We start from the raw sequence: 26,432 nt of genomic DNA, 5'->3' as shown, positions 1-26,432 counted from the left end.
TTGTATTCAGCATTTCACTGTAAGGTCTACCTACACTTGTTGTATTCAGCATTTCACTGTAAGGTCTACTACACCTGTTGTATTCAGCATTTCACTGTAAGGTCTACCTACACTTGTTGTATTCAGCATTTCACTGTAAGGTCTACTACACCTGTTGTATTCAGCATTTCACTGTAAGGTCTACCTACACCTGTTGTATTCAGCATTTCACTGTAAGGTCTACCTACACTTGTTGTATTCAGCGTTTCACTGTAAGGTCTACCTACACCTGTTGTATTCAGCATTTCACTGTAAGGTCTACCTACACCTGTTGTATTCAGCATTTCACTGTAAGGTCTACCTACACCTGTTGTATTCAGCATTTCACTGTAAGGTCTACCTACACCTGTTGTATTCAGCATTTCACTGTAAGGTCTACCTACACCTGTTGTATTCGGTGCATGTGACAATACAATTTGATTTGATCTAGGGCCTACTGGTCAACATTTGGGTTCTAATATCATGATCTACATCTATTATTGAATAATGTGGCGATTTAGTAAGTAGAGGAGACTAAACTGAATACTTTTAGACTTTAACTCAAGTTGGATTTTACTTGGTGACTTTTTCTATTAAGGTATCTTTACTTTTACTCAAGTATGACAATTGGGTACTTTTTCCACCACTTGTGGTTAGGGGGCTTGGACATAAGGGGACACTATTAATTGTACACTAAGCACTGCACTACAGACCAGCCCAACACCTCAAATCAAATTGCCCACATCTGCATTATTGAAAATATGTCAACTGAAATTAGGAGGGGGGGGTCTGGTGGTACAACAACAGTTATTCAACAAGTCTATTATGCACCATGCGTATCATAGCCCCAGCTAGTTCCAACAGTTATTCAACAAGTCTATTATGCACCATGCGTATCATAGCCCCAGCTAGTTCCAACAGTTATTCAACAAGTCTATTATGCACCATGCGTATCATAGCCCCAGCTAGTTCCAACAGTTATTCAACAAGTCTATTATGCACCATGCGTATCATGGCCCCAGCTAGTTCCAACAGTTATTCAACAAGTCTATTATGCACCATGCGTATCATAGCCCCAGCTAGTTCCAACAGTTATTCAACAAGTCTATTATGCACCATGCGTATCATAGCCCCAGCTAGTTCCAACAGTTATTCAACAAGTCTATTATGCACCATGCGTATCATGGCCCCAGCTAGTTCCAACAGTTATTCAACAAGTCTATTATGCACCATGCGTATCATAGCCCCAGCTAGTTCCAACAGTTATTCAACAAGTCTATTATGCACCATGCGTATCATAGCCCCAACTAGTTCCAACAGTTATTCAACAAGTCTATTATGCACCATGCGTATCATAGCCCCAGCTAGTTCCAACAGTTATTCAACAAGTCTATTATGCACCATGCGTATCATAGCCCCAGCTAGTTCCAACAGTTATTCAACAAGTCTATTATGCACCATGCGTATCATAGCCCCAGCTAGTTCCAACAGTTATTCAACAAGTCTATTATGCACCATGCGTATCATAGCCCCAGCTAGTTCCAACAGTTATTCAACAAGTCTATTATGCACCATGCGTATCATGGCCCCAGCTAGTTCCAACAGTTATTCAACAAGTCTATTATGCACCATGCGTATCATAGCCCCAGCTAGTTCCAACAGTTATTCAACAAGTCTATTATGCACCATGCGTATCATAGCCCCAACTAGTTCCAACAGTTATTCAACAAGTCTATTATGCACCATGCGTATCATGGCCCCAGCTAGTTCCAACAGTTATTCAACAAGTCTATTATGCACCATGCGTATCATAGCCCCAGCTAGTTCCAACAGTTATTCAACAAGTCTATTATGCACCATGCGTATCATAGCCCCAGCTAGTTCCAACAGTTATTCAACAAGTCTATTATGCACCATGCGTATCATGGCCCCAGCTAGTTCCAACAGTTATTCAACAAGTCTATTATGCACCATGCGTATCATGGCCCCAGCTAGTTCCAACAGTTATTCAACAAGTCTATTATGCACCATGCGTATCATGGCCCCAGCTAGTTCCAACAGTTATAATCAAAAGCAGTGTTGGTTTATCTGCAGGTTCATACTGATGAGGCCTGTCATAAATACGGTATCGGCCATGTGATGCTGGTGCTCCACTGGTGAATACCACCTGCCTGCCTCACGACAGAGGCCCATCATCTGTTAAGAAGATGTAGCCTAACTGCCATCAAAATACACATTTTATACTGAGACCAGATGTCACCTGGTGAACCGGTCAAAAACGTGTTTGTGCGTTGTTACGTGTCGTGGCAACCATTCTACTGGTGCAGTCTCTTAGCCTGATGCGTCTGCGTTATAAATCAATGGACAGTGGAAATTGGAAGGCTCCGTGATATGAGCCTGATTTCATGTGAACACAAAACAACACCGCCGGCGACATTGTTGTGCATGAATGTTGATTCTGGCGAGCTCCGTGTGTAAGGGCCACTTGACCTAACGTCACGGTTTCTCACCAAAAGAAAATCGCCTACATCGCATGTGAAGGGGAACAAACATGATTTCCCATCACTGGAAGGTTGGGACGTTCGACAGCGTTCTGAGAGGATAACTTACCAGATACGCGCCAACCGTCCCCTGCGCCAGCATCAGCGCACATTCCGATACTAGAAATATTTTGATATTAGAAAAACATGAAGTATGTTTCTGGTTATCATCGTGTTCGGGGTCTTCGGTACTCCTCTCTGTACAGATCTGATTTTTCACCTGCATCCTTTCAGAAAAGGTACGGCTGGAAGCTACACAGATCCAGTCTAATGATGACCATTTCCAGCGATATAACTTAGTCTATTGCAGGAGAACCAGCTGTCACTAGCCGGTTCGAATTATTAACCCTGCTACAGTATGTCCACACACCATAAACATGGTCGGAAAACGGCAATGCATTATTCTGAAGACCTTATTGGTCTGGTGGGTCCGGGCGGCTTCTAAACATCCCTGGTGCGTCGACTCAGCTCCAGCAGGAATGAATGCGCCCCCCATCAGACGTAACGTTGAAGGACATTGTTTTTTCCACCGACGGTATATTGATATCTCTAACCGCGGCAATTATCAAATTCCATAACAGCGGAACGTCAGAATCCAGGTCTCCATATCGTGCAGGTTGTTTTTCACAGAGAAATGCAATGATCACACACCGTACCGTGCGTGTTGCGTTACTACGTAGCCTCCTCTCTCAGTGCAGCTGGATAACCTGCATCAAAATACCAGCCCCAAGCTCTCTCTCTCTGCCCCTCTTTCTCTCTGCCTATTTCGCTCTCTGCCTATTTCTCTCCCTTTCTCTGCCCATTTCTCTAGCTCACTGCTCTCCCTTCCATCTCTATCACATCTTAAATTTAAGTAGTCCATCCATTCCTGACTATATTAAACTTTACGAGATTACCCAGACTATTTACATTGCCTGCCCCCCTGTTTTTACACTGCTGCTACTCACTGTTTCTTATCTATGCAGTCACTTTACCCCTACCTACATGTACAAATTACCTCGACTAACCTGTACCCCCAACTGGGTATCGGTACCCCCTGTATATATCCTTGGTATTGTTATTTTATTGTGTTACCTTTTATTTTATATTTTAATTTATTTTATTTTGTAAATATTATTTAGTAAATATATTTATTGAACTGAATTGTTGGTTAAGAGCTTGTAGAGTAAGCATTTCACGGTACAACACCTGTTGTATTCGGCCCATGTGACAAATACAATTTGATTGTGTCCAAGTATTGATTTTCTACATTTGTATTTGTATTTATTAGGGATCCCCATTGCCAAGGCAACAGCTACTCTGTACCTGTGTGTGTGTGTCTCTTCACAGTCCCCGCTGTTCCATATGGTGTATTTTTATGTTTTTTTAAATCGGATTCTACTGCTTGCATCTGTTACCTCCTAAATAGATCCACAGACAATGCAATCGACATCGCACTGCAAACTGCCCAATTCCACCTGGAAAAGAGAATACCTCTGTAAGAATGCTGTTCATTGACTAAAACTTAGCCTTCAACACCATAGTAACCTCCAAACTCATCATTAAGCTCGGGGCCCTTGGTCTGAGCCCCACCCTGTGCTACTGGGTCCTGGACTTCCTGACGGGCCGCCCCACAGGAAGGCTAAAAACATAATCAAGGACACCAACCACCCAAGCCATGGCCTGTTCACCCCGCTACTATCCAGAAGGCTAGGTCAGTACAGGTGCATCAAAGCTGGCACCAAGAGACTGAAAAACATCTTCTATGTCAAGGCCATCACACTGTTAAATAGCCATCACTAGCCGGCTACCACCCGGTTACTCAACCCTGCACCTTAGAGGCTGCTGCCCTGTATACATATGTAGCAGTGTGATGTTGTTCCCCTAGATTATGCACCAAGTTGCACACAAGGACCAGTTCAAATAGGCCAGGTCAAGAGGGGATGTTAATAATTTGATAATAATAATGTGTGTACAAACACTTTTCATATCAATATTGTACATACATGTGATTGTAAAAGTTTTGTATATTTTGGTTTGGCCCATTGCGGGTATCTGTATTTCCATACCCCCTTATTGTTCTCTTTTGCCTGACCTTCAGCTAGCAAGGTATGTTGTTCTTGGCTCCGAAATTGTTCAATATAAAACCGTCATAATGTTACACAATGTACTGTTATGCTACCATAAGTTTGTTACAATGTGGACAACATAAAGATTTATGTTAACAAGTTTCACAAAGCTCCCTAACTAGGGTATCTATTGTAACTTGTGAGTACTTGGGACAGTGTTTGAGTGAGTGTCCATGTGCTTGCTCAGGTGCCTGAGAGCTATGACTGCGCCAAGGGTTAACATAATGTGTGTTGTCTCTTCGTGTGCAGGTATGTCTTTATGTTGTCTGAATTATGTTCTGTCTCTTCGTGTGCAGGTATGTCTTTATGTTGTCTGAATGATGTTCTGTATCATTTTACTGGTATTGTATGGTGTGCTGTTGTACATTGAATGTGTGTTGTCTCTTCGTGTGCAGGTATGTCTTTATGTTGTCTGAATGATGTTCTGTATCATTTTACTGGTATTGTATGGTGTGCTGTTGTGCACGCAGCACCTGTTATTTCCTTTTGGTTATCTTTTGCCTGACCTCCAGCTAGCAAGGTGCCTGAGAGCTAGGACCACGCCAAGGGTTAACATAATGTGTGTTGTCTCTTTGTGTGCAGGGCAAATAAAAATAATTCAACTAGCAGACCTTCAGTTGTGGCAGCGTCCTAATTAAAATGACACAACGCAGAGTGTTGGTCTGTAGTGACGCCTCTAGCACTGAGAAGCATGACCAACTGGCAAGTGTCTTCACTGACATTTTCAACCTGTCCCTGTCCGAGACTGTAAAACCAACACGTTTTAAGCAGACCACCCTAGTGTTCTTGGGCACAGGGACTAAGGTAACCTGCCTAAATGACTACCGACCTGTAGCACTCACGTCTGTAGCGATGAAGTGCATTGAAAGGCTGGTCATGGCTCACATCAACACCATCATCCCAGAAACCCTAGACCCACTCCAATTTGCATACCACCATAACAGATCCACAGATGATGCAATCTCTTTGCACTCCACACTGCCCTTTCCCACATGGACAAAAGGAACATCTGCGTGAGAATGCTATTCATTGACTACAGCTCAGCGTTCAACACCATAGTGCCGTCAAAGCTCATCACTAAGCTAAGGACCCTGGGACTAAACACCTCCCTCTGCAACTGGATCCTGGACTTCCTGACGGGCCGCCCCCAGTTGGTAAGGGTAGGTAACAACACATCCGGCAAGCTGATCCTCAACACAGGGGTCTCTCAGCGGTGCGTGCTCAGTCCCCTCCTGTACTCCTTGTTCACTCATGACTGCACGGCCAGGTATGACTCCAACACCATTAAGTTTGCAGATGACAACAGTGGTAGGCCTGATCACCGACAACGATGAGACTATAGGGAGGAGGTCAGAGACCTGGCCGTGGGGGCCAGGACAACAACCTCTCCCTCAACGTGATCAAGACAAAGGAGATGATTGTGGACTACAGGAAAAAGAGGACAGAGCACACCCCCATTCTCATCGACGGAGCTGTAGTGAAGCAGGTTGAGAGCTTCAAGTTCCTTGGTGTCCATATCACCAACAAACTAACATGGTCCAAGCACACCAAGACAGTTGTGAAGAGGGCACAACAAAACCTATTTCCCCTCAGGAAACTGAAAAGATTTGGCATGGGTCCTCAGATCCTCAAAAGGTTCTACAGCTGCACAATCGAGAGCATCCTGGTTGCATCACCGTCTGGTATGGCAACTGCTCGGCCTCCGACCGCAAGGCACTACAGAGCGTAGTGCATACGGCCCAGTACATCACTGGGGCAAAGCTCCCTGCCATCCAGGACATCTATACCAGGCGGTGTCAGAGGAAGGCCCTAAAAATTGTCAAAGACTCCAGCCATCCTAGTCATAGACTGTTCTCTCTGCTACCGCACGGCAAGCGGTACTGGAGCGCCAAGTCTAGGTCCAAGAGGCTTCTAAACAGCTTCTACATCCAAGCCATAAGACTCCTGAACATCTAATCAAATGGCTACCCAGACTATTTGCAATGCCACCCCCCTCCTCTTTTACACCGCTGCTACTCTCTGTTGTTATCATGTATACAGTCACTTTAATAACTCTACCTACATGTACATATTACCTCAATTACCTCAACTAACCGGTGCCCCTGTACCGGTACTCCCCTGTATATAGTATCGCTATTGTATAGGTCAAAAACTCTATTTTATTTGTTGGTGTAGATGGCCAAGGAAGTTGCACAGAACTTCCCCAACATCCCCTCCCAAATTGATATGGAACCTTCAAAAACACATGGAGCAACTGCAAAAATAAATGGCTGAGGATATACTAAAAATGTCTGGTATGTAATGACAAAGTAAATGTGAATTCTTTATTTTTATGTAGTTGGGACAGCCATATGTTCAGTTCATACCTATGATTTCGGAGTTCAACAAAGCCAACAACTGCTTCATGTGTGCCACTGATAAAGAACCTGGATGTGGCCCAAAGACTGACTGGGTTAGTAACTTTATTTAACATGTTTATAATCTTTTGACAACAGTAACGGCATGTCAGACAATTCACGATATAACACAATGGATGGATAATTTGTAATTCGTCATACTGCATTAATATTTGATATTATTTATAACGTGTTCCGCTTTGTTTTGATTGGATGTTTTGCATGCCAACGGTGGTTCCATGTGCTGTAACTAGGAATGAAGACAAAAGGGTTCAACATAGGAAATAACACAAACTGGAAGTGCAGTCTTTGTTGTTGAAAACGTATGCTATGCCCCATCCACACTGAAGAGGCTCTGAAATGTACATCAACCAGGGATAAAGAGAAAGTTAACATTGTGAAATGTTTCATGCTTAATTGAAGTTAAGTGTCTGTTGACATGTTGGAAAAGATTAAAGGTCTACAATTTCTGTTTAATTTGTCAATATTCCATTTTTATTCATTGATTTACTGGCCCCCATTACTGTGGTTACATGTATTGACCAGACTACCTCACCAGCTCACTCTCCATCCCTGTTCAGTATATGTATTGTCCAGACTACCTCACCAGCTCACTCTCCATCCCTGCTTTGGACAATTATTAGCATGACTCTCGTACTTTGCCCTTTTCCTTTATGGTTGATATTAACGACGAAAGGAGATATTATCTGTCTCTGTCCTATTGTGTACCACTGTTAAATACTGTGGAAAAATAAAAAACTGGGAAAATAAGTACTGTAACGGTTCTCTTGTTGTGGAGTAGAGGCGGACCAAAACGCAGCGTGGTGGTTGTTCATTGTAGTTTAATGAAGACACTATACATGAACAAACTAACGAAAACAAGAAACGTGAGAACTCAAAACAGCCCAATCTGGTGTAAACACAAAGACAGGAACAATCACCCACAAACACACAGTGAAACCCAGGCTACCTAAATATGGTTCCCAATCAGAGACAATGACGAACACCTGCCTCTGATTGAGAACCATATCAGGCCGAACATAGAACTAGACCAAAACATAGAAAAACAAACATAGACTGCCCACCCAACTCACGCCCTGACCATACTAAATAAATACAAAAACAAAGGAAATAGAGGTCAGAACGTGACAGGACCCCCCCCCAAAGGTGCGGACTCCGGCCGCAAAACCTTGACCTATAGGGGAGGGTCTGGGTGGGCGTCTGTCCGCGGTGGCGGCTCTGGCGCGGGACGCGGACCCCACTTCGCCATTGTCTCAGTCCGCCTTATTGTCCGCCTCCGTGGCTTACTCACCATGCCCACCCCTTTCAATGACCCCACTGGACAGAGGGGCTGCTTGGGACAGAGGGGCAGCTTCTCGGGACAGAGGGACAGCTGCTCGGGACAGAGGGACAGCTGCTCGGGACAGAGGGACAGCTGCTCGGGACAGAGGGACAGCTGCTCGGGACAGAGGGACAGCTGCTCGGGACAGAGGGACAGCTGCTCCGGGCGGAGGGGCTCTAGCGGCCCCTGGCTGACTGGCGGCCCCTGGCTGACTGGCGGCACTGGCGGCCCCTGGTTGACTGGCGGCGCTGGCGCTGGGCTGACTGGCGGCACTGGTGGCCCCTGGTTGACTGGCGGCACTGGCGGCCCCTGGCTGACTGGCGGCACTGGCGGCCCCTGGCTGACTGGCGGCACTGGCGGCCCCTGGCTGACTGGCGGCACTGGCGGCCCCTGGCTGACGGGCGGCATTGGCGGCTCCTGGCAGACGGGCGGCACTGGCGGCGCTGGGCAGACGGGCGGCACTGGCGGCGCTGGGCAGACGGGCGGCACTGGCGGCGCTGGGCAGACGGGCGGCACTGGCGGCGCTGGGCAGACGGGCGGCGCTGGGCAGACGGGCGGCGCTGGCGGCGCTGGCGGCGCTGGGCAGACGGGAAGCTCCGATGGCGCCGGGCAGACGCGAAGCTCTGGCAGAGGCGCCGGGCAGACGGGAAGCTCCGGCAGAGGCGCCGGACAGGCGGGAGGCTCCGGCAGAGGCGCCGGACAGGCGGGAGGCTCCGGCAGAGGCGCCGGACAGGCGGGAGGCTCCGGCAGAGGCGCCGGACAGGCGGGAGGCTCCGGCAGAGGCGCCGGACAGGCGGGAGGCTCCGGCAGCGGCGCCGGACAGGCGGGAGGCTCCGGCAGCGGCGCCGGACAGGCGGGAGGCTCCGGCAGAGGCGCCGGACAGGCGGGAGGCTCCGGCAGAGGCGCCGGACAGACGGGAGGCTCCGGCAGAGGCGCCGGACAGACGGGAGGCTCCGGCAGAGGCGCCGGACAGGCGGGAGGCTCCGGCAGCGCTGGAGAGGAGGAAGGCTCTGGACGGATGGGCCGGAGAGACAGCCTGGTACGGGGAGCTGCCACCGGAGGGCTGGGGTGTGGAGGTGGTGACGGATAGACCGGGCCGTGCAGGCGCACTGGAGCTCTTGAGCACCGAGCCTGCCCAACCTTACCCGGTTGAATGGTCCCGGTCGCCCTGCCAGTGCGGCGAGGTGGAATAGCCCGCACTGGGCTATGCAGGCGAACCGGGGACACCGTGCGCAAGGCTGGTGCCATGTAAGCCGGCCCAAGGAGACGCACTGGAGACCAGATGCGCAGAGCCGGCTTCATGGCACTTGGCTCGATGCCCACTCTAGCCCGGCCGATACGCGGAGCTGGAATGTACCGCACCGGGCTGTGCACCCGCACTGGGGACACCGTGCGCTCCACAGCATAACACGGTGCCTGCCCGGTCTCTCTAGCCCACCGGTAACCACAGGAAGTTGGCTCAGGTCTCCTACCTGGCGTAGCCATACTCCCTGTTAGCCCCCCCCCAATAAATTTTTGGGGCTGACTCCCGGGCTTCCATCCACGACGCCGCGCTGCCTCCTCATACCAGCGCCTCTCCGCTTTCGCCGCCTCCCGTTCTTCCTTGGGGCGGCGATACTCTCCTGGCTGAGCCCAAGGTCCTTTACCGTCTAATTCGTCCTCCCATGTCCATACCTCCTCGCGCTGCTCCTGCTGCTGCTTTCTCCTTTGCCCATTACCACACCGCTTGGTCCTGTTGTGGTGGGTGATTCTCTTGTTGTGGAGTAGAGGCGGACCAAAACGCAGCGTGGTGGTTGTTCATTGTAGTTTAATGAAGACACTATACATGAACAAACTAACGAAAACAAGAAACGTGAGAACTCAAAACAGCCCAATCTGGTGTAAACACAAAGACAGGAACAATCACCCACAAACACACAGTGAAACCCAGGCTACCTAAATATGGTTCCCAATCAGAGACAATGACGAACACCAGCCTCTGATTGAGAACCATATCAGGCCGAACATAGAACTAGACCAAAACATAGAAAAACAAACATAGACTGCCCACCCAACTCACGCCCTGACCATACTAAATAAATACAAAAACAAAGGAAATAGAGGTCAGAACGTGACAAGTACTTAGAACTACCAATTATTATGGATAAATACTAAAGAAAAGGGTAAACACAACACTGGACTGAACCCCCTAATTTTCAAACTAATATTAATGTAACGTAAACTCACCCCATTCCATACAAACGTGCTTAACCGCGACATTCAAACGAGGCTACAAAGAAAACTAATGGGACTGTAGCGACTGTGTTGACTTCAAAATCGGGGGCGTGAACTACGTTTCTATTCAAGTGTTGATCGACATGGTAATGGTTCCATAGTACTGGAGAAAAGTTGAAAAAACTGACCTTCCGTTACATCTTGACGTGTCATGTCGTAACGTACAGCACGCATAAAGCAACTATTTCTGTCTTACAATCTCTCTCCACCAGGTGTAGCACTTCTATCATCCTTTAAAAACAAGAAATGGACAGTAAGTAAGGGGGGGATACCTAGTCATGTTTTGCTTCATAATTGCATGCGATCATCATTCTCAAAGCCGCTGTTTACTTCTAAGATCACTTTGGCACTGCCCTAAAACCCGATTCAAATTCGACACAAACGTTCAAATAGGTATGTAATGACACATTATATAAACTATTTATAGTGTTTTATTTACATTTTAGAGGCGATAAGGTGATAAGTTGGACAGATCTAGTGAAAAAAGCTATTTTCCCACACGACATCTGTCCTTCTCACTATCACGCATTAGTTTCGCTTCCCCACCCGCCATTTTTAAAAAGACCAGACAGGGCTCATTGCCTGCTTGAATTATGCAGAAACGGGCAGAGTTTAGGTCATGTAATTGATTTTGTTGGAAAGGGGAGAAATTGTGCTTTACAATGGTATTGACATTACAGTGATCTGGAAGTATTACGTTTTTGGGGCGCTAAAATAAGGGCAATTGTACGGACCAAGGCGATGTACGAGTTTACGTTACAACAATATAGAAGATACATGACTAGAGGTTATGTAATATGGGTGCATATCCACTGCATGCTTCTTAGGTGTGCAATTGACATGACCAAGGGGCTTTTGCAAATTTGAAACTATGAAAAATGTATGTTACACCTCGTGATTTTACAGTACACAAACAAGAGTGTGCAAAATAGAAGGGTAGTCAGCGGACATTAGGTCACATGACCAAGGAGCTATTGAAATTTTACATTTTGAAAAATGCATGTAAACCCCTGTGAGATGAAAATGGACAAACTGAAGCGTGTGCAGTGTGTGTCTATGCCATCGGGTTAGCTACAACCAGTTTTGAAAGTGTTTGGAGTAATGGTTAAAGAGCTATTGAAATTTGAAAAATGTGATTTGTCACTATGTTGACGGTCCCTAACTGCTGTTGCTGGACGTAAGGAAAACTACAGGCGAATATCCTTCGAATATCCAACCTGAAACTGTCTTTACCTCGGTCTCTCAACACCTGTTGAATACGCCCGGTGTCAGTAAACGTTGGCAAAACATACATTGTTGCCAGCATCACAGTTGCAGTCACCTACGCTCTGGATAACATGAAACCAGCCTAACCAGCTCTGCTAGGGCGAGTAAAATGGTCAGTGAACGGTTGTCTCACGGTAGCCAGTTATCTCTCTCGTTAGCCAGTTATCTCTCTCTGTAGCCAGTTATCTCTCTCGGTAGCCAGTTATATCTCTAGTTATCTCTCTCGGTAGCCAGTTCGCTTGAGCGCATGACGGTTGGTTCCACGCAGCAGAGTAAAGGGAGGCGTTGTTGTCATGACGACTCTACACAACTCACCGGAAAGAAATGTGTTGCAAGGTCAGTGCTTTACGGGATCATTTTCAACTTCAACTGGGGATGTCCCGAAGATCCAAATTAGCAAGGATCATATGTTAAGGACGGGCTTTGGTTATCCAATTTCTGACGTGAAAGGTAATAGTAACTTCAAAGTGAACAATGAAGCCAAATGTAATTTTATTTTGTGTCGACAGTATATTAACTAGCAAGTACTTCTGTGTCTCTTGTCAGAAGAGTCTTGAGAAAAGTCTGTGTGTAAAGCTTCACAATGTTTGTTTCCAATGCCACTGATGCTAACGTAACGTTAGCTAATAAGGAGACAAACGACACTAGCTAGCAACTCGGGTAAGAAAACTTTCCAATCAATGTTAAGTCAGAACACTCTTGATTGGTTGATCGATCAAAAGGGGTATGATGACATCAGTATTTAACCTTCCCAGGTATTGATGACATTACGACATATCCGCTTTCTCAGCAGGATGCCAGTATACATCAGAAAAGGGCCTGCAGATATCCCCGAGCCCCCCGACAGCAGCCACGGTGATGACGAGGAGTTGTTCCTGAGTGACCCGGATCAACTCCAGGACCAGCTTCCCCAGCCGTTCAGAATGATAGACAAGGTCCTGGACAGACTTGTAGACAGGGCATGGGACTTCATCTCACAGAGAGAAACTGTCAGGGTCACAGAGCAAGCTATTAAAACTATACCCGTTATGCAGGTCTCAGGGGACGTAAAGGTACTAACCCATATATTTTCTCATTTATCTTCTTTTAGCCTTATAAACTTCTGTTATGTTATTGACATGATGAAACTTGATGCATAAAACCCAGTCTAATTGTGTTCACCACATGATAGTCCAACACATATCCTGTGTTTGTTCTCAGCTCCCTGTGAGGACCAACTGCGTGGCCTGCTCTGAGGATGGCAGGTACATCTTCCTGGGTCACCCCCACGGGCTGTCTGTTATGGCTCAGCCTCAGGGTATCACCACCTCCTCCTCTTCCTCTCCCTACTGTGTGCCAGTATGGCAGGAGGACCAGGTAGAGATCACCTCTCTTCACATCACCTGTCTGGGGGAGATGGTCTACCTGCTGGCATCCCTGGATGATATGGGTAACACCACACATTTAAACAGAACACTATTATATCATATGTCTATGGGTAACACCACACATTTAAACAGAACATTATTATATCATATGTCTATGGTAACACCACAGAATTACACTATTATATCATATGACTATGGGTAACACCACACATTTAAACAGAACATTATTATATCATATGTCTATGGTAACACCACAGAATTACACTATTATATCATATGACTATGGGTAACACCACACATTTAAACAGAACACTATTATATCATATGTCTATGGTAACACCACATAATTACACTATTATATCATATGTCTATGGTAACACCACATAATTACAGTATTATACCATATGTCTATGGTAACACCACAGAATTACACTATTATATCATATGTCTATGGTAACACCACATAATTACAGTATTATACCATATGTCTATGGTAACACCACAGAATTACACTATTATATCATATGTCTATGGTAACACCACAGAATTACACTATTATATCATATGTCTATGGTAACACCACAGAATTACACTATTATATCATATGTCTATGGGTAACACCACAGAAATACACTATTATATTGTATGTCTATGGGTAACACCAAAACTATTCTAGTTGTTCTTTCTATCTCCTCACCCACCTCCTCCTCTCCCTCATCCATCTCCTCTCCCTCCTCTTCTATGAACTCCTCACCCACCTCCTCCTCTCCCTCATCCATCTCCTCTCCTTCCTCTTCTACCAATTCCTCACCCACCTCCTCTCCCTTATCCATCTCCTCTTCCTCCAACTCCTCACCTCCTTCCCCTCTTCCTCTACTTCTTCCTCTTACACCTCCTCATCTGACTGTAGGTGTTGCCAGACTGTTTGCTTATTACTCAGAAACCAGCCACCTGATAAAAGTCATGAATGAAACAGTAAGTTTGGTCTTTATTTTTTCCATTGGCTCATTCATCCCCCCTCCATCCCTCCTCTATCCTCTCCCCTGTAAATGTTCCCCAGGTCGTTGCTGGAAATGAGTGTTCTCAGTCAACTGATCTGGTAAAATAAGGGTTAAGTAAAAAATAAATCATTATTTAATGACCATTTTGATTCAGTTTTGTTTTTATCGCAATATGTTATTGTTAGGAATTCAGTTAGTCAGTTTTCCATTATAACATCCCACCATTAGGGGGCAGCATTCAGAAGGTACTTTGAGCACCAGCAAGGCTAGATAAAGGAGTATGTAGCTCACAGGTGTGAGTGAGGTTAGTGCTATCCGGAATCCTTGGGACTAGGGCTGTGGCAGTCATTACATTTTGTCAGCCGGTAACTGTCATGCAAATGACTGCCGGGCTTACGGTAATTCACCTTTAATTAACATAAACACATGTAGCATCTCCAGGCCTCCACGCATACAAGCCGCTGATGTGCACCTTTTTTAAGAAAAGTCCATTTAATATCTATAATTTATTTTAGACAGGTCTAAAGAAACATTATGATATGAAGAGTAAAGGTATTTCAGGAGAACAGAATAGCATTTTTGATGTTTTTCTGCAAAGTGTAATATGCGGTAGGCTATTATATAACAGCACAATCATTTTATTAAATCCTGTAATTTTTGGGGGGCTTGGGCTCATGTATAGGTCGAGGAGTACTCATCAGCTTGGGCTCATGTATAGGCCGAGGAGTACTCATCAGCTTGGGCTCATGTATAGGCCAGAGGAGTACTCATCAGCTTGGGCTCATGTATAGGCCAGAGGAGTACTCATCAGCTTGGGCTCATGTATAGGCCGAGGAGTACTCATCAGCTTGGGCTCATGTATAGGCCTGAGGAGTACTCATCAGCTTGAGCTCATGTATAGGCCTGAGGAGTACTCATCAGCTTGGGCTCATGTATAGACCTGAGGAGTACTCATCAGCTTGGGCTCATGTATAGGCCCGAGGAGTACACATCAGCTTGCGCTCATGTATAGGCCGAGGAGTACAGCTTGGGCTCATGTCGCCAATGTCCAGTAGACCCTGCCACATACCTCTGGTAAGGTAGTAGTTTTGGAATTGTTAGTTAGATTACTCGTTGGTTATTACTGCATTGTCGGAACTAGAAGAACAAGCATTTCGCTACACTCGCATTAACATCCGCTAACCATGTGTATGTGACAAATAGATTTGATTTGAGCTTGGACTCATGTATAGGCCGAGGAGTACTCATCAGCTTGGGCTCATGTATAGGCCGAGGAGTACTCATCAGCTTGGGCTCATGTATAGGCCGAGGAGTACTCATCAGCTTGGGCTCATGTATAGGCCGAGGAGTACTCATCAGGTTGGGCTCATGTATAGGCCGAGGAGTACTCATCAGCTTGCGCTCATGTATAGGCCTGAGGAGTACTCATCAGCTTGGGCTCATGTATAGGCCGAGGAGTACTCATCAGCTTGGTCTCATGTATAGGCCTGAGGAGTACTCATCAGCTTGGGCTCATGTATAGGCCTGAGGAGTACTCATCAGCTTGGGCTCATGTATAGGCCTGAGGAGTACTCATCAGCTTGGGCTCATGTATAGGCCGAGGAGTACTCATCAGCTTGGGCTCATGTATAGGCCGAGGAGTACTCATCAGCTTGGGCTCATGTATAGGCCGAGGAGTACTCATCAGCTTGGGCTCATGTATAGGCCTGAGGAGTACTCATCAGCTTGGGCTCATGTATAGGCCAAGGAGTACTCATCAGCTTGGGCTCATGTATAGGCCGAGGAGTACTCATCAGCTTGGGCTCATGTATAGACCTGAGGAGTACTCATCAGCTTGGGCTCATGTAAAGGCCTGAGGAGTATGCATCAGGTCTAATATGCAGATTGGTGTTCTACATGCAGCATCTTAAATGCTTTGAATGAATCATCACCTTAGAAAGGCTGTCCATGTAGTTGTTTGCCTTTGAAACAACATCCAATGACCATGTTTTCCACTCAGTTTCAACCTGTTGAAGTTATTTCTTCAAATTGATCAATCACAGTGAGTTCAAACAATGTAGCCTAATTTAATTTTAAAAGTATGATACTGTTTTGATGACAAGGGTTTGATGCGATTTTTCGATTTCATTTGCATTGATGTCAGAGTGATTACTGGGACAATAGAGCCCTGAGTACCAGACCATTAGGGACCTGATGGAGGGACAATATAGCCCTGAGTACCAGGCCATTAGGACCTGATGGAGGGACAATAGACCCCTGAATACCAGACCATTAGGGACCTGATGGAGGGACAATATAGCCCTGAGTACCAGGCCATTAGGTCCTGATGGAGGGACAATAGACAATAGGCCCTGTCATTAGCAAGGTGGGTACTACCAATGCATCAGCGCCATTCATGTACAGAGTAGGAGGAGATTACGATGACTCAGCGGTCAAGGTGACTAGTTGAAGAAAGAAAATATGTAATTGACCCAAACTACTCTTGGAAGCAGCTCAGGATAAGAGCGTCTGCTAAATGGGGTAAATGTAAACTTCAATGGGGACGTCCCAAGAATCCCAGATAGCAAGGTCCCTGTCAGTGATTGGCGGGTGATTGCAGAGTCTGAGGTGGAAGGCAATGGACATAGTTTGTCTAGTTGGTTTCATCCCAGTTATCATTAGATTATATCTTATCATGAACCTTTTAATGTGACCAGGATGACCTCAACCAGAGAAGTGTCTGTGTGAAGTTTGAACTGTCCAGAGGAGGAGACTACGGAGCTGCTACCATCAGCTGTAAGGTTTATTACACAACACAGATCATGGTCACACCTCATCTGCATAATGATGAATACACCATCCTGAATATTAAATTACACAGATCATGGTCACATCTCATCTGCATAATGATGAATACACCATCCTGAATATTAAATTACACAACACAGTAATTTATTGATTATCTGTGGTATGAGTATAAACAATATTGTTTCTAGTGGAGTTACAAGTCAAGTGTCCTGGCACCTGGCTTCCCAACAGTTCAAAAGATTGACGAGTGACGGAAGTGATAGTTAGTCCTAGGTATGCAGTCCTTTCCATCTGTTTAGTCCAGTCCTAAGTACAGTATGCAGGCCTTTCCATATGTTTAGTCCAGTCCTAAGTACAGTATGCAGGCCTTTCCATCTGTTTAGTCCAGTCCTAAGTATGCAGGCCTTTCCATCTGTTTAGTCCAGTCCTAAGTACAGTATGCAGGCCTTTTCATGTGTTTAGTCCAGTCCTAAGTACAGTTTGCAGGCCTTTCCATCTGTTTAGTCCAGTCCTAAGTACAGTATGCAGGCCTTTCCATCTGTTTAGTCCAGTCTTAAGTACAGTATGCAGGCCTTTCCATCTGTTTAGTCCAGTCCTAAGTACAGTATGCAGGCCTTTCCATCTGTTTAGTCCAGTCTTAAGTACAGTATGCAGGCCTTTCCATCTGTTTAGTCCAGTCCTAAGTACAGTATGCAGGCCTTTTCATCTGTTTAGTCCAGTCCTAAGTATGCAGGCCTTTTCATCTGTTTAGTCCAGTCCTAAGTACAGTATGCAGGCCTTTTGATCTGTTTAGTCCAGTCCTAAGTATGCAGGCCTTTTCATCTGTTTAGTCCAGTCCTAAGTACAGTATGCAGGCCTTTTCATCTGTTTAGTCCAGTCCTAAGTACAGTATGCAGGCCTTTTGATCTGTTTAGTCCAGTCCTAAGTATGCAGGCCTTTTCATCTGTTTAGTCCAGTCCTAAGTACAGTATGCAGGCCTTTCCATCTGTTTAGTCCAGTCCTAAGTATGCAGGCCTTTTCATCTGTTTAGTCCTAAGTATGCAGGCCTTTCCATCTGTTTAGTCCAGTCCTAAGTACAGTATGCAGGCCTTTCCATCTGTTTAGTCCGGTCCTAAGTACAGTATGCAGGCCTTTTCATGTGTTTAGTCCAGTCCTAAGTACAGTTTGCAGGCCTTTCCATCTGTTTAGTCCAGTCCTAAGTACAGTATGCAGGCCTTTCCATCTGTTTAGTCCAGTCTTAAGTACAGTATGCAGGCCTTTCCATCTGTTTAGTCCAGTCCTAAGTACAGTATGCAGGCCTTTCCATCTGTTTAGTCCAGTCTTAAGTACAGTATGCAGGCCTTTCCATCTGTTTAGTCCAGTCCTAAGTACAGTATGCAGGCCTTTTCATGTGTTTAGTCCAGTCCTAAGTACAGTTTGCAGGCCTTTCCATCTGTTTAGTCCAGTCCTAAGTACAGTATGCAGGCCTTTCCATCTGTTTAGTCCAGTCTTAAGTACAGTATGCAGGCCTTTCCATCTGTTTAGTCCAGTCCTAAGTACAGTATGCAGGCCTTTCCATCTGTTTAGTCCAGTCTTAAGTACAGTATGCAGGCCTTTCCATCTGTTTAGTCCAGTCCTAAGTACAGTATGCAGGCCTTTTCATCTGTTTAGTCCAGTCCTAAGTATGCAGGCCTTTTGATCTGTTTAGTCCAGTCCTAAGTATGCAGGCCTTTTCATCTGTTTAGTCCAGTCCTAAGTACAGTATGCAGGCCTTTTCATCTGTTTAGTCCAGTCCTAAGTATGCAGGCCTTTTGATCTGTTTAGTCCAGTCCTAAGTATGCAGGCCTTTTCATCTGTTTAGTCCAGTCCTAAGTACAGTATGCAGGCCTTTCCATCTGTTTAGTCCAGTCCTAAGTATGCAGGCCTTTTCATCTGTTTAGTCCTAAGTATGCAGGCCTTTTCATCTGTTTAGTCCAGTCCTAAGTACAGTATGCAGGCCTTTCCATCTGTTTAGTCCAGTCTTAAGTACAGTATGCAGGCCTTTCCATCTGTTTAGTCCAGTCTTAAGTACAGTATGCAGGCCTTTCCATCTGTTTAGTCCAGTCCTAAGTACAGTATGCAGGCCTTTCCATCTGTTTAGTCCAGTCTTAAGTACAGTATGCAGGCCTTTCCATCTGTTTAGTCCAGTCCTAAGTACAGTATGCAGGCCTTTTCATCTGTTTAGTCCAGTCCTAAGTATGCAGGCCTTTTCATCTGTTTAGTCCAGTCCTAAGTACAGTATGCAGGCCTTTTGATCTGTTTAGTCCAGTCCTAAGTATGCAGGCCTTTTCATCTGTTTAGTCCAGTCCTAAGTACAGTATGCAGGCCTTTTCATCTGTTTAGTCCAGTCCTAAGTACAGTATGCAGGCCTTTCCATCTGTTTAGTCCAGTCCTAAGTACAGTATGCAGGCCTTTTCATCTGTTTAGTCCAGTCCTAAGTACAGTATGCAGGCCTTTCCATCTATTTAGTCCAGTCCTAAGTACAGTATGCAGGCCTTTCCATCTATTTAGTCCAGTCCTAAGTACAGTATGCAGGCCTTTTCATGTGTTTAGTCCAGTCCTAAGTACAGTTTGCAGGCCTTTCCATCTGTTTAGTCCAGTCCTAAGTACAGTATGCAGGCCTTTCCATCTGTTTAGTCCAGTCTTAAGTACAGTATGCAGGCCTTTCCATCTGTTTAGTCCAGTCCTAAGTACAGTATGCAGGCCTTTCCATCTGTTTAGTCCAGTCTTAAGTACAGTATGCAGGCCTTTCCATCTGTTTAGTCCAGTCCTAAGTACAGTATGCAGGCCTTTCCATCTGTTTAGTCCAGTCCTAAGTATGCAGGCCTTTTGATCTGTTTAGTCCAGTCCTAAGTATGCAGGCCTTTTCATCGGTTTAGTCCAGTCCTAAGTCTGTATGCAGGCCTTTTCATCTGTTTAGTCCAGTCCAAAGTACAGTATGCAGGCCTTTCCATCTGTTTAGTCCAGTCCTAAGTACAGTATGCAGGCCTTTTCATCTGTTTAGTCCAGTCCTAAGTATGCAGGCCTTTTGATCTGTTTAGTCCAGTCCTAAGTATGCAGGCCTTTTCATCGGTTTAGTCCAGTCCTAAGTCTGTATGCAGGCCTTTCCATCTATTTAGTCCAGTCCAAAGTACAGTATGCAGGCCTTTCCATCTGTTTAGTCCAGTCCTAAGTACAGTATGCAGGCCTTTTCATCTGTTTAGTCCAGTCCTAAGTATGCAGGCCTTTTGATCTGTTTAGTCCAGTCCTAAGTATGCAGGCCTTTTCATCTGTTTAGTCCAGTCCTAAGTACAGTATGCAGGCCTTTTCATCTGTTTAGTCCAGTCCTAAGTACAGTATGCAGACCTTTCCATCTGTTTAGTCCAGTCCTAAGTACAGTATGCAGGCCTTTCCATCTGTTTAGTCCAGTCCTAAGTACAGTATGCAGGCCTTTTGATCTGTTTAGTCCAGTCCTAAGTATGCAGGCCTTTTCATCTGTTTAGTCCAGTCCTAAGTACAGTATGCAGGCCTTTTCATCTGTTTAGTCCAGTCCTAAGTACAGTATGCAGGCCTTTCCATCTGTTTAGTCCAGTCCTAAGTATGCAGGCCTTTTCATCTGTTTAGTCCTAAGTATGCAGGCCTTTTCATCTGTTTAGTCCAGTCCTAAGTATGCAGACCTTTTCATCTGTTTAGTCCTAAGTATGCAGGCCTTTTCATCTGTTTAGTCCAGTCCTAAGTACAGTATGCAGGCCTTTTCATCTGTTTAGTCCTAAGTATGCAGGCCTTTTCATCTGTTTAGTCCAGTCCTAAGTACAGTATGCAGGCCTTTCCATCTGTTTAGTCCAGTCCTAAGTATGCAGGCCTTTCCATCTGTTTAGTCCAGTCCTAAGTATGCAGGCCTTTTCATCTGTTTAGTCCAGTCCTAAGTACAGTATGCAGACCTTTCCATCTGTTTAGTCCAGTCCTAAGTATGCAGGCCTTTTCATCTGTTTAGTCCTAAGTATGCAGGCCTTTCCATCTGTTTAGTCCAGTCCTAAGTATGCAGACCTTTCCATCTGTTTAGTCCAGTCCTAAGTATGCAGACCTTTCCATCTGTTTAGTCCAGTCCTAAGTATGCATCTAGAATATTTCATTCAATCCTCATATTATTTTCATGTCTCCCAACAGGTAATGGTTGTCAGTGTTTAGAGGTGTACAGGTTCCCTAAAGACTCCTGGCTGAAAGAGCTGTCCCAGCATGCACCTGGAGTAGGAGATACAGGCAAACTGTCTCCTGTCGCCATGCTGATGAAGATCAAACCACCTAAACCTCACACAGGTACTTCCCATGACATACTGTCGTACCAAACTTTAACAGATCACGGTAGGGTTGTTCCATGTCATTTCAGCAAGACATGACCCCCACCATCTCAGATCGATCTGAAATAGTTTCTGTTGTAGAAACAGATAAGTTCAGCATTCCTGAATTATTATTTTGATAAAAATATAATTTGATCTCTAAGAAATTAAGCTTATTGATTTTATTTTAATTTATAGGATTCATATAATATTCAATAAAAATAGTACCTAACATCCAATTTGGACCCATCTTTATTTCTGACAATGAGTCCGACATGAGAAATCGAAATAAATGGTCAAAATCCATCCACGGACCGCCCCCCATGACCGCCCCCCACACCAATCCCACCCCAACAACGAGTATATAGTATCAGTTGTTGGTGGTCCAGGGAGGTGGTGGTCCAGGGAGAGGAGGATGTGGTGGTCCAGGGAGAGGAGGAGGAGGTGGTCCAGGGAGAGGAGGAAGAGGTGGTCCAGGAGGAGGAGGAGGTGGTCCAGGGAGAGGAGGAGGAGGTCCAGGGAAAGGAGGAGGAGGAAGTGGTCCAGGGAGAGGAGGAGGTCCAGGGAGAGGAGGAGGTGGTCCAGGAAGAGGAGGAGGAGGTGGTCCAGGGAGAGGAGGAGGTCCAGGGAGAGGAGGAGGTGGTCCAGGAAGAGGAGGAGGAGGTGGTCCAGAGAGAGGAGGAGGTGGTCCAGGGGGAGGAGGTGGTCCAGGGAGAGGAGGAGGAGGTGGTCCAGGGAGAGGAGGAGGAGGAGGTGGTCCAGGGAGAGGAGGAGGTCCAGGGAGAGGAGGAGGTCCAGGGAGAGGAGGAGGTCCAGGGAGAGGAGGAGGAGGTGGTCCAGGGAGAGGAGGAGGAGGTGGTCCAGGGAGAGGAGGAGGAGGAGGTGGTCCAGGGAGAGGAGGAGGTCCAGGGAGAGGAGGAGGTCCAGGGAGAGGAGGACGAGGAGGAGGAGGAGGAGGAGGTCCAGGGGGAGGAGGAGGAGGAGGTCCAGGGAGAGGAGGAGGTCCAGGGAGAGAAGGAGGAGGAGGAGGTCCAGGGAGAGTAGGGGGAGGAGGAGGTCCAGGGAGAGCAGGCGGAGGTGGTCCAGGGAGAGGAAGAGGTCCAGGGAGAGGAGGAGGTGGTCCAGGGAGAGGAGGAGGTGGTCCAAGGAGAGGAGGAGGAGGTCCAGGGAGAGGAGGGGGTGGTGGTCCAGGGAGAGGAGGAGGTGATCCAGGGAGAAGAGGATGAGGAGGTGATCAGGGAGAGGAGGAGGAGGAGGTCCAGGGGGAGGAGGAGGAGGTCCAGGGAGAGGAGGAGGTCCAGGGGGAGGAGGAGGAGGTCCAGGGAGAGGAGGAGGAGGTCCAGGAAGAGGAGGAGGTGGTGGTCCAGGGAGAGGAGGAGGAGGTCCAGGGAGAGGGAGAGGAGGAGGTGGTCCAGGGAGAGGAGGAGGAGGTCCAAGGAGAGGAGGAGGAGGAGGCAGTCCAGGGAGAGGAGGAGGAGGTAGTCCAGGGAGAGGAGGAGGAGGTCCAGTGAGAGGAGGAGGATGTAGTCCAGGGAGAGCAGGAGGAGGTAGTCCAGCGAGAGGAGGAGCGGTATGATGGCAGCCCTTGCTTTGGTTTTGTTAACCTGGCCACTGTTTCAAATGCTAACTTTTTAGCATTTGCGGCACAAATCCCATGCAAGTCAACAGTACATATATTAGCATTTTTGTGCTTCATATCTAAGTCAGATTATACAGTTACACAATCAATTTCTTTGATTCTTTAGGATGATTTGTATTTATTATGGATCCCCATTACTCTTCCTGGGGTCTGGCAAAATGAAGGTAGTTATACAAACATTTCAATACATTCACTACAGAATTCACAACATACTGTGTGTGCCCTCAGGCCCATACTCCACTACCACATATCTACAATGCAAAATCCACGTGTTTGTGTGTGTGTGTATAGTGCGTATGTTATCGTGTTTGTATGCATGTGTCTGTGCCTATGTTTGTGTTACTTCACAGTCCTCGCTGTTCCATAACATGTATTTTTACCTGCTTTTAAAATCTGATTATACTGCTGCATCAGTTACCTGATGTGGAATAGAGTTCCATGTAGTCATGGCTCTATATAGTATTGTGGAATAGAGTTCCATGTAGTCATGGCTCTATATAGTACTGTGCATCTCCCATAGTCTGATCTGGACTTGGGGACTGTGAAGAGACCTCTTTTGGATTGTGTCTCACGGTTTGTATAACATGGCAGCCTTCCAAATGGCACCCTATTACCTATATAGTGTTCTAATGAACATGAAGCATGAAAATGCTATTATAAGTACCATTGACTTGCATTGAATTTGTGCGACAAATGCTAAGAAGTTAGCACTTAAAACAGTGGCTGAAAAACCCAAGCATGGGTTGCTGTCACACCTTGTCACTAGACAACCAATGTCATTTTGCAATTTGGGTGAACAATCCCTTTAACATTGGAGGGGTCTTCAAACTTTTCCCACCTAATAGCATGAACAGCACCATCTAGGGGTCAGAACCTGTATTGTCGTTGTTGGGGTGTTGTGGGTGTGGGGTCTGAGTGGCTATTGACCATTCCTTTGGATTCCTCATGTCAGACTCATTAGTAGAAACAGTTTGGTCCAAATTGGATGTTAGGTACTATATTTATTGAATATTATATGAATCCTATAAATTAAAAAGGCCAATTTGGCTGCAATCAATTAGCTTAATTTATCAGATGTCAAATTATATTTCAACAAAATAATTTGCAGGAATGCTAATCTTCTCTGTTTCTAACAACAGAAATGATTTCAGAACGATCTGAGACTGTGGGTGTCGACCCGGTAACCAAACAGTAGTTTAAAGAATATATTGTAAAGACAGTGTATCAACATGAGAATAACAGATTTATTTATTTAATTAGGCAAGTCAGTTAGCCTAGCCTAGGAACAGTGGGTTAAGTGCCTGTTCAGGGGCAGAATGACATATTTGTACCTTGTCAGCTCAGGGATTTGAACTTGCAACCTTCCGGTTACTAGTCCAACGCTCTAACCACTAGGCTACCCTGCCACCCCGATATACATATATACAGATATACATTGTTTCAACGTGAGAATAACAGATATACATTGTATCAACATGAGAATAACAGGAAGGCAATATGTCTGTCATATTTGATAGGCTCTACCATGAAGAGTCCATTTGAGGTGTTGCAGAAGACCGAGGACGGCAATGTGATTGGCTCAGGACAGAACCACCTGATCAGCAGTCGCCAATGGGAGGACCAGGACGCTGTGTTTAAGTCTGTATACAGGAAGTACATGGTTACTAACCCCAGCAACACTACAGACCCAGAGGACAGACCCAGGTAAACACTACAGTTGAATGAGAGTGGTTAGTCTTAAAATCCTCAAATTGTAATGATAACAGAAAATAAGACCTGACAGGGCCCTGTGTCCTCAGTCTGAATCAGACTATACCCAGACAGCTACTGATGATCTGTTAGGGCCCTGTGTCCTCAGTCTGAATCAGACTATACCCAGACAGCTACTGATGATCTGTTAGGGCCCTGGGTCCTCAGTCTGAATCAGACTATACCCAGACAGCTACTGATGATCTGTTAGGGCCCTGGGTCCTCAGTCTGAATCAGACTATACCCAGACAGCTACTGATGATCTGTTAGGGCCCTGGGTCCTCAGTCTGAATCAGACTATACCCAGACAGCTACTGATGATCTGTTAGGGCCCTGGGTCCTCAGTCTGAATCAGACTATACCCAGACAGCTACTGATGATCTGTTAGGGCCCTGGGTCCTCAGTCTGAATCAGACTATACCCAGACAGCTACTGATGATCTGTTAGGGCCCTGGGTCCCCAGTCTGAATCAGACTATACCCAGACAGCTACTGATGATCTGTTAGGGCCCTGTGTCCTCAGTCTGAATCAGACTATACCCAGACAGCTACTGATGATCTGTTAGGGCCCTGGGTCCTCAGTCTGAATCAGACTATATCCAGACAGCTACTGATGATCTGTTAGGGCCCTGGGTCCTCAGTCTGAATCAGACTATACCCAGACAGCTACTGATGATCTGTTAGGGCCCTGGGTCCTCAGTCTGAATCAGACTATACCCAGACAGCTACTGATGATCTGTTAGGGCCCTGGGTCCTCAGTCTGAATCAGACTATACCCAGACAGCTACTGATGATTTGTTAGGGCCCTGTGTCCTCAGTCTGAATCAGACTATACCCAGACAGCTACTGATGATCTGTTAGGGCCCTGGGTCCTCAGTTTGAATGGGCGGCCTGGGCGGCCAGGTAAGCCTGGGCGGCCGGGTAAGGAAGTTGTTGATTGCTAATGAGATGATTAATCTGGCCTGGGCGGCCGGGTAAGGAAGTTGTTGATTGCTAATGAGATGATTAATCTGGCCTGGGCGGCCGTGTAAGGAAGTTGTTGATTGCTAATGAGAGTATTAATCTGGCCTGGGCGGCCAGGTAAGGAAGTTGTTGATTGCTAATGAGATGATTAATCTGGCCTGGGCGGCCGGGTAAGGAAGTTGTTGATTGCTAATGAGATGATTAATCTGGCCTGGGCGGCCGGGTAAGGAAGTTGTTGATTGCTAATGAGATGATTAATCTGGCCTGGGCGGCCGTGTAAGGAAGTTGTTGATTGCTAATGAGAGGATTCGATTAATCTGGCCTGGGCGGCCGGGTAAGGAAGTTGTTGATTGCTAATGAGAGGATTAATCTGGCCTGGGCGGCCGGGTAAGGAAGTTGTTGATTGCTAATGAGATGATTAATCTGGCCTGGGCGGCCGTGTAAGGAAGTTGTTGATTGCTAATGAGAGGATTCGATTAATCTGGCCTGGGCGGCCGGGTAAGGAAGTTGTTGATTGCTAATGAGAGGATTAATCTGGCCTGGGCGGCCGGGTAAGGAAGTTGTTGATTGCTAATGAGAGGATTAATCTGGCCTGGGCGGCCGTGTAAGGAAGTTGTTGATTGCTAATGAGAGGATTCGATTAATCTGG

The 26,432-nt window shown here is 46.2% G+C and overlaps 2 protein-coding genes across 3 annotated transcripts in view; one reads left to right on the top strand and one right to left on the bottom strand.

Annotated features, from left to right (window-relative positions):
* The window catches only part of LOC110515483 (solute carrier organic anion transporter family member 3A1-like), a 58,794-nt gene extending 55,674 nt beyond the window's left edge, over nt 1–3,120 (bottom strand). The window contains exon 1 of the mRNA XM_036964547.1: nt 2,629–3,120. Coding sequence (XP_036820442.1) covers nt 2,629–2,784 — 156 coding nt within the window. The 5' untranslated portion in view covers nt 2,785–3,120. The remainder of the gene's footprint in view (nt 1–2,628) is intronic.
* Nucleotides 3,121–11,951: 8,831 nt separating this feature from the next.
* LOC110527040 (WD repeat-containing protein 93) lies at nt 11,952–24,831 on the top strand. Of its 2 annotated transcripts, none has more exons than XM_036963927.1 (7): nt 11,952–12,394; nt 12,738–12,996; nt 13,145–13,373; nt 14,222–14,286; nt 17,009–17,087; nt 21,264–21,413; nt 24,590–24,831. In XM_036963927.1, the coding sequence occupies exons 2-7, from the start codon at nt 12,739–12,741 to the stop codon at nt 24,778–24,780; spliced, it is 972 nt and encodes a 323-aa protein (XP_036819822.1). In that variant the 5' UTR covers nt 11,952–12,394; nt 12,738; the 3' UTR covers nt 24,781–24,831. The 2 variants fall into 2 exon arrangements, with proteins under 2 accessions (XP_036819822.1, XP_036819821.1); XM_036963926.1 differs by having other exon boundaries at nt 11,953–12,394; nt 12,735–12,996; nt 24,590–24,830.
* Nucleotides 24,832–26,432: the final 1,601 nt, after the last annotated feature.

Source organism: Oncorhynchus mykiss, chromosome 26 (genome assembly GCF_013265735.2).
Source record: "Oncorhynchus mykiss isolate Arlee chromosome 26, USDA_OmykA_1.1, whole genome shotgun sequence".
Lineage (NCBI taxonomy): Eukaryota > Metazoa > Chordata > Actinopteri > Salmoniformes > Salmonidae > Oncorhynchus > Oncorhynchus mykiss.
Note: the sequence above shows the minus strand (reverse complement) of the source record. Positions and strands in the feature narration are given on the sequence as shown.

Coding starts and splice junctions, on each gene's coding strand:
- LOC110527040 (XM_036963927.1), top strand. CDS start 12,739: ATGCCAGTATACATCAGAAAAGGGCCTGCAGATATCCCCGAGCCCCCC. Junction 14,287..17,008: donor TAAAAGTCATGAATGAAACA/GTAAGTTTGGTC, acceptor TAATGTGACCAG/GATGACCTCAACCAGAGAAG. Junction 17,088..21,263: donor CGGAGCTGCTACCATCAGCT/GTAAGGTTTATT, acceptor GTCTCCCAACAG/GTAATGGTTGTCAGTGTTTA.